General features: G+C 44.0%; 1 protein-coding gene and 1 pseudogene across 3 annotated transcripts; one reads left to right on the forward strand and one right to left on the reverse strand.

Moving 5' to 3' along the window:
• Positions 1 to 1,009: 1,009 nt before the first annotated feature.
• Positions 1,010 to 1,572, reverse strand: LOC307105291 (nucleoside diphosphate kinase, mitochondrial-like; annotated as a pseudogene). Its single transcript has one exon. The product of its transcript is annotated as a nucleoside diphosphate kinase, mitochondrial-like (transcript).
• Positions 1,573 to 5,915: 4,343 nt separating this feature from the next.
• Positions 5,916 to 8,784, forward strand: MRPS17 (mitochondrial ribosomal protein S17). Of its 2 annotated transcripts, none has more exons than XM_079759747.1 (3): positions 5,916 to 6,048; positions 6,634 to 6,775; positions 8,250 to 8,781. In XM_079759747.1, exons 2-3 carry the CDS (start codon positions 6,653 to 6,655, stop codon positions 8,517 to 8,519), a joined length of 393 nt encoding a protein of 130 aa, XP_079615873.1. In that variant the 5' UTR covers positions 5,916 to 6,048; positions 6,634 to 6,652; the 3' UTR covers positions 8,520 to 8,781. The 2 variants fall into 2 exon arrangements, with proteins under 2 accessions (XP_079615873.1, XP_079615874.1); XM_079759748.1 differs by lacking the exon at positions 5,916 to 6,048 and adding an exon at positions 6,096 to 6,414 and having other exon boundaries at positions 8,250 to 8,784.
• Positions 8,785 to 13,056: the final 4,272 nt, after the last annotated feature.

Consider the following 13,056-nt stretch of genomic DNA (forward strand, 5'->3'; position numbering starts at 1 on the left):
ACTTTAAACTGGTAGCATACTATATCCTCAAGAGAGGTTATAAATAGTAAACATAATTTATTTTGTAAACAAGATTATATTAGAAGTCATGTTCCAAATCTGAGATAAAACTTTTTAATGACCAGAAATTCTGTAAGCAATAACCTGTGATTATTCACCTGTAAGTTTTATGGCAAAGTTCTTAAATTATATAAACATTGATTAATCAAGGCAATGATATAGTATAACTAGTCACATAAACTTGAAATAAACAGAAAAGAGCAATATTTCTCCAACTTCAGCATTTGCACACTTCCTTTACAGTTTTACCATATGTAGTGTTCACTTAAAATTTTAAGGGATTCAATTTTTAGCCTTAGGAGATATTATTTATGAAAATTGAGTTTTATATGCTAATTATATTTGTTCTAATTTCCATCAAGGTCACTATAAACTTTAAAATTTTAAATATTCATTGATGTACTACCTAAATCTTCTGTACCATTATTTGAGAAACAATGTGATAAGATGACAATATTCTGTTATTGGGTTTTTTTTAAAAGCAATCTTTTCATTACTTTCATCACATAAATTCTAGGATCACTATAAAAAAAAGACTCCTGGAAGAGACTGAGGATTATGTTGATGAAATGTGAAAAGTGATTCAGAGAAGTCTGCTTTTCTATCATGTTCTAGTTTTAAATTTCCCTATAGCAAATATAAACTTTTTTTTTTCACAGCACAAGGACTTTTAATGTCTCCCCTTTGGGGAGGGGAGGTTAAACCACTTTTGGAGACCCCCCAAAGATGGTCTGGCATTTTGGTATGGAAAGGATTTGGTCCAATCTCTTGCTGGTTTAAGATACCAAAAGGCACATAAAGTTGGCTCAACGGCTCTGGGCTGAGGCAGAAGGGGAACAGGGAAGTGGTCTGGGACCGATGGGCAGAGCACAGTGTGGGCTCAAGTTCTTGTGGACAGAGGTAGTTGGTCCTGGGTGGATGCTGGGGGCGGCCTAGGGCAGCCTGAGGTTCAGGCTGTGTAGAGGCTGCTCCGGTGGCCTCCGTCTGCCCAGTCAACCAGCTCATTGCTCTGGAACCACAGCTGGATCTCCCTCTGGGCCCCCTCCACGGAGTCGCTGGCGTGGATGATGTTCCTGCTGATGTGGAAGCTGAAGTCGCCTCGAATGGTGCTGGGGGCAGCCTCAGCTGAGTCCGTGTGCCCTATCATGGCCCTTGAGGTGCAGACCACATTGGGGCCTTCCCAGACCATGGCCACCACGGGGCCAGAGCTCATATAGCTGATGAGGGCTGGGTAGGCGGCTTCCTCCGAAGGTCGTGGTAGTGCTCAGCAAGGACACTCTCTGGCGCCTGAAGCATCTTCATCCCCACCAGCTTGAAGCCCCTCCTCTCAAAACTCCGGATCACATCCCCAACAAGCCGCCGCTGCACCCCATCTGGCTTCACAGCCATCAGGATCCGCTCCCGGGTCCAGGAGGGCCCTCCCGAAGAGGGGCGCGCGAGCAGGCTGGGGACCCAGGCCCGCGAGCCGCACAACACCTCCCTCAGCACCGCGCAACCTAAGAGGCTGCTCATGGCGCCCAGGCCGTGGGCGCTGGCTGAACACTGGAGGATTATAAAGCTTCCAGGGAGGGAAGAAAGGAAGGAGGGGCGGAGGGAGAAAGGAAAGGGGAGCGGAGGTATGGGGTGGGGGGAAGAAAGGAAGGTTAGTGGACAGCCTGGAGAAGCGTTGGCCTCCTCCCCCGCAAACATAAACTTTTAAACTAAAATTGTGGTTTCTGCTATATTTGCAGATTTTAATAGAAATAAGGTTTTGTTGTTATTGTTGTTTCTAATAATGACCAGAAGCTTAGTATCCCCGCGCCTCTCAGCCCTACTCTGGAAGACAAGAAGTAGTGAACTGTACTAGAGGGTGAGCTGTGGTACAAAGTTGAGGCTAAGAACCAGGGAAGAATCTTAGTGTCTTATATAAATAACTAAAGAAGGGCAATTAATTGGCTTAATAATACACTTTATTAATTGAGACATGTTTATGTAACACCTTTTTCCAAAAAGAATTCAGGTGATTTAATTTTATTTTTATCACTAGAGGCCCGATGCACGAAATCAGTGCAAGAGTAGGCCTTCCTTCCCCCGGCTGCTGGCACCGGCTTCCCTCTGGCACCCGGGACCCAGGCTTCCCTCGCAGCACTGGCTTCATCTGGTCTAATTAGCATATTATGCTTTTATTATTATAGGTTATTGCCTTTTTTGACAAAAATCACATTTTGATGTTACATAAGTCGTAGATAGCTGTAATTATGAGGCTGCTTGAGTTTCTTGGCTTATCGCTTTTGTCTCAGTCTTCTCAGGCATGGTGAAAGAAGCCCGAGGCTAAGGCAGGAATGCAGTTTCCTTGCTTTCTCACCTTTCTTCTAGCATATCTCCCAGCTCAAGACTTCCCTGTGAAGGGCTAGATTTTATACTTCTCGAGCCAAAGCTGAAATGATTGAAAGACTTTTTAAAATTAAAACACTAAAAGCAAGGAAATTAAGAAAAGTAAACTCATTTCATTACAGAAGTTAAACTTTTGAAAGTGCATTTATGTCCCACTCATTGGTGGATGTGAAATCCTATATAATAAAAGCCTAATATGCAAATTGTTTGACTGGGAGTTTGACCAGGAGTTCGACTGCTCGCTATGACATGTGCTGACCACCAGGGGGCAGTGCGGAACATGGTGGGCGTTGGCGACATGGTGCTGGCAGCAGACGGCATTGGAGGCACTGCTGGCCCCGATGGGCCCCGAAGAGATCAGGACTGCAACGGGCTGGTGGAGCAGGTGAGTGGGTGGCACCAGGCCAAGGCAGGTGCTAGTGGGGGCCCCATCGCTGCACAGATGGTAACCAGCGGCTGCGGCGGAGAGTGGGGCCACTGCCTGGCTCCCAGGCACTGAGGGAGCTTGGGGGGGCGGGTGGAGAGGCTTGGCCCCAATCAATCGCCCTGCAGGTGGGATGGTGGAGCAGGTGAGGGAGCAACGCCAGGCCAAGGCGAGGTGCCAAGCAGGGCTGCAGGGCTGCGAGGCTGGGGGCACCAGCTGGGGCACAATTCCCGTAGGCCACCCTGAGGGACCCCACCCATGCACAAATTCGTGCACCGGGCCTCTAGTATTTAATAAAACTCTGAGTTACAGTAATCAGAGAGGATGTCTAATAGTATTTTTGTGTTCAAATATCATTATGGTGGGGGCATGTGTGGGGAGGGGTGTGGGATGGGAATGGGGGGATGAGGACAAATATGTGATACCTTAATCAATAAAGAAATTAAAAAAAAAAACCATATCATTATGGTGGAGATCCATTTTCAGGATATATGAGTCCTGAAAGTATCTCTTCACCGAAAGGAACTGTTTATTTGCCATAGGAGACAGAGTATAGGGCACTCAGATTTCAGGAAGAGAGGGAGCCAAGGTGAAGTCTGACGGCAAAAGTATGCATTAAAGAAGTAGTGCCCTGACTGGTTTTTGTTTCAGTTTTTGGTTAGGGTATATGCCTGGGTTGCAGGCTCAATTCCTGGTGGAGAGTATGCAGGAAACGGTCAATCAATGTTCTGCTCTTGCATCAATGTTTCTCTCCTCCTTTCCTCTCTCTCTAAAAAAAAAAAAAAAAAAAAAAAAAAAAAAAAAAAAAAAAAAAAAAATCTTTCAAATAAAGCAGTAGTGACTAATTACAACTGGTAAATGATTTTATCAAAGTTTAGTTTAGCAACCAGAAAAAAAAAAACCAGCCTGCATATTCCACAGAGTACTAAGGGTTCCAATACAAGGCAGTTTATTTCAGGATAAGTGAAAAACACAACAATATGGGATTTTTAGAAGAGGATCAGAAAATTTGGACAATCTCAGAAAAGAAGTATCTGAACTAAACCAGACCACAGTTGGCCAAGGATTTTCAATTCTTCATAAATAACAACTATAAATTAGAAGTGTATTGTATATTTCTTAGAGTCATAAACAATGATGCTTATGCTGACTTACAGTAAACCATGTTATTCTTGTGTGAATTCATTCTCATATTGCCCTTTGTTCTCTTCAAAATGTTCCAAGTTAAGGAGTGAACCCTAAATATCGGTGCTCCAAGTAGGGCAGCCAAAGGAGTAGTACCCGTTCAAAAACCTTTTGTTATGACTTATTTTTGTCCATTTCACATGTATTAGTTCATTTGGACCATCCAACCAGGTGTTACTGCCCTCCTTTTATGAAAAGAGAACCTTGCTGGCTGGTGGTGCTCAGTGGTTAGAGCGTTGGCCCACACACCATAGTGTCACGGGTTCAATTCCCAGTCAAGGGCATGTACCTAGCTTGCAGGTTCAATCCCCCCTGTGGGAGGCAACCAACAGATGTTACCCTTCTCTCTCTCTCTCTCTCAAAATCGATGAGAAAAAAATTCTCAGATGAGAATTAACAAATAAAAACTTGTAAGAAATAAAACTTTTTTAAAAAGTGATTTGTAAGGCTAGACATAATATGTAAATGATTTATTCAGGGTTTCTTGACTGAAATGTCACTCAAATCTGAGTCATCTTACTCCTAAACCAGTAGATACAAACAGTGCCTAGAAGAGTGTTTTATAATATCTGGAAACAATAAATATATCAAAACATTAATTTGATAAGATTTATGTACCCCTATGTTCATTGCAGCATTATTTACAATAACCAGGATATGGAAGCAACCTAAGTGCCCATCAATAGACAATTTGATAAAGAAGGTGTGGTATGTACATGAAATGGAATATTACTCTGCCATTAAAAAAATAATGAAATCTTACCATTTGGGACATGGATGGAACCAGAGAGTATTATGCTAAGTGAACTAAGCCAGACAAAGAAAGACAAATACCATATGATTTCACTTATATGGCAAATCTAAAGAACAAATAAATGAACAAACAAAACAGAAACAAACTCATAGATACAGAGAACAAACAGGGTTGCCAGGTGGGAGGAGGTTTGAGGGGCTGGGTAGAAAAGGTGAGAGGATTAAGAAGTACAAATTGGTAGTTACAAAATAGTCATAGGGATATAAAGTACAGCATAGGGAATAAGTCAATATTATAATAACTATGTATGGTGCCAGGTGGGTACTAAATTTATCAAGGGGATCACTTCACAAGCTATATAAACGTCTAATCACTATTTGTACACCTGAACCTAATATAAAATAATATTAAATGTCAACTCTAAGTGACAAATGAAAAATAAAATGTAATTTTTCAGAATTCAGTTTAAAAAAGAATATGTGATATATATATATATATATATATATATATATATATATATATATATATATATATATATGCAATGATGCCGAAACCGGTTTGGCTCAGTGGATAGAGCGTCGGCCTGCGGACTCAAGGGTCCCGAGTTCGATTCCGGTCAAGGGCATGTACCTTGGTGGCGGGCACATCCCCACTGGGGGGTGTGCAGGAGGCAGCTGATCGATGTTTCTCTCTCATCGATGTTTCTAACTCTCTATCCCTCTCTCTTCCTCTCTGTAAAAAATCAATAAAATATATTTTTTAAAAATAACCCCTTTAAAATGTGCAAGTATATACACACCTGACTTCTACCCATCTCCCATATATTGAGAAGTAACACCTAAAATCTTAAAAAAAAAAATACAAAAGTTTATCTTAAAAGCAGTTGTGGGGACAGAAATTCTTAAGTAAGTCTCAGCATTTAGCAGCATCTCATGTTTCAGTATTTGATGAATCAACGAAGTTCCTTTGCTTTGGAAGGCCTTGTCCAACGCTTGGGCGAGAGCTCAACGGAAGAAGAGGAAACCGAACCTAATAGGAGAAGGCCGCCCACACTCCCAGGGACTCGCGGCCCGAGCTCCCTTTAAGGCGTGTGAGGGGGTGGGCGGAGTCCTGCCTTTAACCCCGCCCAGAGCTGAGGAGACCTGCGACCAATGAGAGGGCGGTCCGAGGCGGAGCGACCTGCGTGCGGCGTGACGCAACCACGTCCGACCGGCTCTCCGCGGGTCGCGCTCTAGGACTTCAAGGCTTGGAGGTGAGTGCGGGCCAAGCACCGCAGCTGCAGGGGGTGGGATCGGGGTCCCGGGGTGAAAGTCCTCGGGACGGGTCGAGTCTCCCGATCTCGGGATTGTCCACCGGAGCGGAGGGATCAGCCACCCCCAACCTTCCCCAGGCCGCGTGGGCTGTGCTCAGTATTAACTGACTGACGTGAAAGCAGCCCTACGTCAAGGTCTCCTGCACGGTGAGGGCACCCCTGCCGCTCCTCCAGGCCTTGCGCGCCGCGAGTAGCCCGCGGGATGGAAAGAAACAAGGGACAGCAGTCAAGGCCAGCGTTTATGCGCCTTGAGCTCCTCAGAGCACTCCTGTGAATAGGCCCTGTTGTTGTTCCCATTTTGCAAAGGTGGGGACTGAGGCTTAGAGGAGTTAAATTTGCAGCATTGTAAACTGTACAGACGGGAGGTTGGGTAATTAAGGAACTAGGGAATCGTGTAAGCATCTCCAAAGGGGTGATTCCAAAAGGCCAACAAAAGCTGTTTTTGAACTTGGGCAGTTCTAGTGACCAAATGCATTTAGTGAGTCATAACCCCCAGAACATTAAGCTTCGAATTTTGTTTTTCAGGTGACCAAAGCCATCTGAAATGTCAATAGTTCGTTCATCGGTCCATGCCAAATGGATCGTGGGGAAAGTGATTGGGACAGCCATGCAAAAAACCGCTAAAGTGAGAGTAACGAGGCTTGTTCTGGATCCCTATTTATTAAAGGTGAGAAACACCCCTGCTTTCCGTTGGCATCGATAAATCACCGACACATTCTGCGTTCTGAGCAGAAAAACACTTCCCTGTCAGTAAAAATACATTGAGCACCTGCTGCATCCCAGGTACTGGGCTGGTTTGTGGTTTAACAAAGCGAATTATTCATGGTGTGTACTCACATTCTAAGGACACATAGAGCTCATTTCAGTTCCATCTGGTGAGTACTGCCGTCTTTCTATGTGCAATGTACTGTGGGTGCAGAAAGGACACCTTCTTTCCCAGGCTGCTGAAGGAGCGCATCCTCGACTTAGAGACATTTGAGATGAATCTCAAAAAGGATTTTATCCAGAGGACCAGGTTGGGGGAAGTCATTCTGGCCAAGCTGAGTAGTAGTTTGTGGAAGTTCTTTGAGCCATGAGAGGGTATGACGTTCTACAGGAACAGCAGGTATTTGGGCAAGGGTGAGCCCAGAGTTGGGCACTAAGTAGGCACAATGGAATGGGTACAAGAACAACCGGAGCCGCACTGTGAAGAGTCTTTTATGTTGTATTTTGGATTTCATCCTATAAGCAAAGGAAAGACAGACTTGGAGATGGGTAGGTATGAGGGTTGGAGGTCAGGAAATGGGTAAGGAGGCTATGGAGAAAGTCCAGGATGGAAACGATAGGAACCTGAACAGTCCTTGGAGCAGTGGGGAAAAGTAGATTTCAGAAAGGACAGAGCCCTTGCTTTGTAAGGGAGGGAGTGGGAAATGTCAAGGATGTTCTGCATTCAAGATGGTAGAAATGCCAGTTGTTATCTGGGATAAAAAACACAGGAGTAAGCTGAAAAGTGATGGCATGATCATTGACCTTAAACTCAGAAGACTTTAGTTTGAACACTGACTCTGTAGTTTACTCGCTGTGCACATTACTTAACCTCCCTGAGCCTGTTTTTCTCATCTGTAAGTGGGATTACCTGCTGTGGAGGGGCTGCCTTGAGGAATAGGTGATTCTAGTTATCCGTAGTTTGTTTGCAAGACGTTGGGCTAGACATGGAGCTACGTGCTTTATGTATATTATATGTTTCATTCCCTTGGTATCTTTAGAGGTGCAAGTATTAGAGCCTCATTTTATGGTGGAAAAAAGCCGAGCTTGGAGTTAAGTGCTTTGTCCTAAATTACACTGCTAGTGGTGACAGTAGCATGTTTATGGACTGGAGAGAAGAATTTAAGTAGTGTCAAGAAGGACGGTAATTGATAGAGCAAGGGTACTGAAGATAATTCACTGGAGAGCTTAGGGACAGGATCATCTCTGGAAGTCATTGCTGTTTTCCAGAATTTAAGCAGCTAATTTTTGTATTGGAAACTGCCTTAAATATGTTATCTTCACCCCCCGCCCCCAAGTCCCAGCTTTTTTTCTCTGTGCATTACTTTTTCATATTCTCTACTGCAGTGCCAGATCACAGATGGAAACTGCTCATTTGTTCTTCCTTCTCTCGACAGTATTTTAATAAACGGAAAACCTACTTTGCTCATGATGCTCTTCAGCAGTGCACAGTTGGGGACATTGTGCTTCTCAAAGCTTTACCTGTTCCACGAACGAAACATGTGAAACATGAGCTGGCTGAGATTGTTTTCAAAGTTGGACAAATCATAGATCCAGTGTCCGGAAAACCTTGTGCAGGAACTGCCTACCTGGAGAGTCCAATCAGTTTGGAAACCACCCATCTAACCAAAACTCTGGAAGAACACAGTGTCTCTTCAGAACAGTGAAGGAGGATTAGAAAAACAAGCCAGAGGAAATGGTTTATAAGTTTGCTTTATGGAAAAGAAATTCTAAATTTCATCACAAACTGATCAGTTTTTCTTCCGGTACTTATGAAATAGCTCAAAGTAAATGAATAAAGGTTTGTTATAATTTTCCAAAAAGGTTTATGGTCATGTTTCATATTTCCTTTTCAGTGAACATGCTTTCCTGTTACACTAAATGTGCCTAGCAATCTGCTGCATTATTTTTTAAGCTCACTGTTTTAGATGTGTGTGTATGTGTTTGTTTTTTTCATTCAAAGGAATTTTTTTTAATATATATTTTATTGATTTTTTTTTTCTTTTTAATATATATTTTATTGATTTTCTACAGAGAGGAAGCGAGAGGGATAGAGAGTTAGAAACATCGATGAGAGAGAAACATCGACCAGCTGCCTCCTGCACACCCCGCACTGGGGATGTGCCCGCAACCAAGGCACATGCCCTTGACCGGAATCGAACCCGGGACCCTTGAGTCCGCAGGCTGACGCTTTATCCACTGAGCCAAACCGGTTTTGGCTATTTTATTGATTTTTTACAGAGAGGAAGGGAGAGGGATAGAGAGTTAGAAACATCGATGAGAGAGAAACATCAACCAGCTGCCTCCTGCACACCTCCTACTGGGGATATGCCTGCAACCAAGGAACATGCCCTTGACCAGAATCAAACCTGGGACCTCTCAGTCCAAAGGCCGACACTCTATCCACTGAGCCAAACCAGTCAGGGCATTCAAAGGAATCTTGAATTTATTTTAGAACCTTTATTTGGCGAGAAGAAACCTTTTTGATACCGTAAACAGATAAGATCACATAAAGTGAATGTTTTTGATGGTGTATATTCAAAATTAATTTAATTTTTTTCTATGATTTAACCAATTCCAAACAGAAATAATCAACATGCTTGGGACCCTAGCTGGTTTGGCTCAGTGGATAGAGTGTCGGCTTCTGGACTAGAGGGTCCTGGGTTCGATTCTGGTCAAGGGCCCATGCCCATGTTGTGGGCTTGATCCCCAGTTGGGGGCATGCAGGAGGCAGTCAGTTGATGATTCTCTCTCATCATTGATGTTTCTATCTCTCTCTACCTCTCCCTTCCTCTCTGAAATCAATAAAAATATATTTTTTAAAAGAAAGAAAATCGGCTAAATGGACATTGATGGATTTAAAACAAAGATTTTAAAAAATAAATAATAATAAACATGCTTGGGGTCAGACTATCTCAGATTAAAATCTATATTAATAAGAATGTTGATATGTGCAAAATAAAACTTAAAAGTTCTGTGTTACTTTTTTTAATACTGTATCCTAGGCTGCATTAAATAGGAAGGAGTTCTTCAAACCTGATACACTGATGAAGTTGTAGTACTTCTCACATGTGCACTTGAATTGGAAAGTTTCACAGTTTTGTTGCTGTCCATTAATTATGATAATTTAAATTTTGACCTGAAGAAACAGAGTCGAGTTCAGTTTTCTGGCTCCTAAGGAAGAGATTTGGATCATATTTCAACCTCAACTAATATGTGTATTATACAAGCACAGGGTTTCAACAATGACCACAGGCACTCCCTCCTCCTTTCCCCCCAGGACTCTTCATGGCAAACAAAGCACACTGGTGGGAAGAAATTAGAGTAATTTCCCAAAAGTGATGAGATGGTGCTCGAACTGAATGTTAAAGGAAGCGTCTCCAGGCTAGTAGATGAGGGGTGTGGAAAGGGCATCTGAGGCAGAGGGAACAGTGTGAGCGAAAGGAGCATAACCAAGAGGACTGCTGGGACATTCTGAACAAGGCTGGAAATCAGATAGATAAATAGGCAGTAGTTATCCTCTAACTGGTGGTAGATTATTTAACACTTTTAAAAAGAATGATATAATTCGATTCACATTTCAATACAAGAAACAGCATCAGTGTAGAGAATAAACTGGAAGGGGAAAGATCAGAGGTAGGAAGACTGACCTGTTTAAAGACTGGTCCTAAGACATAAACTGAGTTGGGCAGGGAAGATAAAAAGAGGTTGGATAGATCCATGGTTGGCAAACTGCGGCTCGCGAGCCACATGCGGCTCTTTGGCCCCTTGAGTGTGGCTCTTCCACAAAATACCACGGCCTGGGAGTGTCTATTTTGAAGAAGTGGCGTTAGAAGAAGTTTAAGTTTAAAAAATGTGGCTCTCAAAAGAAATTTCAATCGTTGTACTGTTGATCTTTGGCTCTGTTGACTAATGAGTTTGCCGACCACTGGGATAGATGATGTTCCAAAGCAGAACTCTCAGGGCTTGGTACCAGGGAGGGTAAGTAAAAGGGAAGCATTTAATACTGTCTACCAGTCTGCCAGGTCTCTGGCAGGTGGGGCTATGAGGTCCCAGCTATCCTGAAAGGGACAGGACACCTGTCTAAGCCATCACTAAAAGCTCAAATACCGTATTTTCCGGCATATAAGACGACTTTTTAACCCAGGAAAATCTTCTATATGCCCAGTCGTCTTATACGCCGGAAAATACGTTACTTTTAAATGTTTACATTTACTGTAATGTATCATTTTTCTCTTTTAAGATAATTTTTAAAATCGTGGTGTAAAAAGTATGCTTTAGGAAGATGACCCATATTTAGTCTATGGTGTTGAATAACCTGTCACACACCTGTGAAATAAGAGTCCTCCCCCAGGAAAAAGCATTGGGTTAATGGAACTACAAAATGGAGCCCTAGCTGGTTTGGCTCAGTGGATAGGGCATCTACCTTCAAACTGAAGGCTCCCGGGTTCAATTCCTGTCTAGGGCACATGCCTCAGTTGCAGGCTCAATCCCTGGCCCTCGTCAGGGTGCGTTGCAGAAGGCAACCAATTGATGTGTCTTATATCAGTGTTTCTCTCTGTCTCTCCCCCTGCCTTCCACTCTAAAAATCAATGGAAAAGCATCCTGGGGTGAGGATTAACAAAAGAAAAAAAATTATTGGAGAAAAATGCAGAGTGGCCTAATGCTAAATAACACAAAAGCAAGATCAGCAAAGAAATTTCTACCAAGTTTACAATTCAGGAAAATAGATTTGAAAGCATTTGTCTCCTGGAATAGAGCTGAGAATTTGGGGTATGTGTGAGAAAGTTCCAAGGGCATATTGATATTACTGCCTTGAAGAGGCCCTGTCTTCTGCTGTGCAGGACTGGGACCTGTCCTTGCTGCCCTGGGGATAGTGCACGTCAGCCTCTCCTGTGGATCTATTCAGTCTCTACAGCCTCACTGAGCACAAGCCAGCTGGGATCTAGAACTCTCAGCCACACAACCTCTATCCAGCCTCCTGCCCCTGTGTCCCTTGGCCTCCTTTACACTGGCCTTTAAGAGACAGATGCATCTCCCTGGTCTGGGCAAATCCTGTTGCCACTCCTCCATACACAGGACCTATTTCTCTCCTCCTGGCTACCTCCCTGCCATATGAAGTTGTTCAGACATTGCCCCAGTCAGAAAACTACCCCTTGAGCCCCAATGCTCCTTCTTGGCCTCCAATATTGCCAGCTTCAGAGAATCCCTCAGTCCACAAGCCCAATTTCTGGCCCCATCCCTTCTACAGAGACCTGCCTGGATAGCAGAGACCTCCCAGCTACCTAGTCCAGTGGTCGGCAAACTCATTAGTCAACAGAGCCAAATATCAACAGTACAACGACTGAAATTTCTTTTGAGAGCCGAAAACCGACTTCTGCGCATGGGTCACGAAGTTTCGATCGCACTGTATGTGCGCGCCCGCACGTGGTATTTTGTGGAAGAGCCACACTCAAGGGGCCAAAGAGCCGCGGTTTGCCGACCACTGACCTAGTCCTAAGGGCATTCTCCTCTGGGCCTCTACAGATTTACGCTGCCCTGCAAATGTTCCCTTCAATGGGTGGGCCTCTGCTGCTCCTTGTTTCTCCCCCCTTCTCTCACTGTCTAACTCCCTTTCTGCCCACATTGTCTTGGTTGCAGTTTTCGCGGTTACATGTGTGGCTCTTTTATCTTGCAGCAGGATGCGCTTTCCCCAAACAGTGCCATCCTGACTCACGCCTTTGTTTAAGTTGTTTTTTCTGCTGATGGGAAATGTCCTCCCTTCCGCCACGGGCCAACTCCTCTTCCCCTGCCCTGTTGTGTCGGCTCCTGAGAGTCTACCTTCCACTTCACAGCCACTGCCCGTTACATGCTCCTGGCTCCCTTCGCATCTTGTGAACCTGTCCATTTCAACACTTGACACGCTTGACCCAGTCCCTTCCCATCCGGCCCCACTGGGCTGGGAAGGATGATGGAGCCAGAGCCCACCAATCCTGCTGAAACGAACCCAACAGTGTCGTTCCGAGCCTATGAGAACTTGAGTGTGTTTCCAGCCAGAATGCTTTTTATTAAAGCTGTATGCATGTGTTTATTTTTGCTTGTTTATGTTGAAAAGGCAATATATATTTACGTAGCACAAAATGTAAAAGGTATTCGGGGAGAAGCCTGCCTCCCACCTTTGTCCCCCCAGGTCCTGGAGTCCCCAGCAACATTGTTACCCTTTTC

This window comes from Cnephaeus nilssonii (assembly GCF_951640355.1).
Source record: "Cnephaeus nilssonii genome assembly, chromosome: 2".
In the NCBI taxonomy this organism is placed as follows: domain Eukaryota; kingdom Metazoa; phylum Chordata; class Mammalia; order Chiroptera; family Vespertilionidae; genus Cnephaeus; species Cnephaeus nilssonii.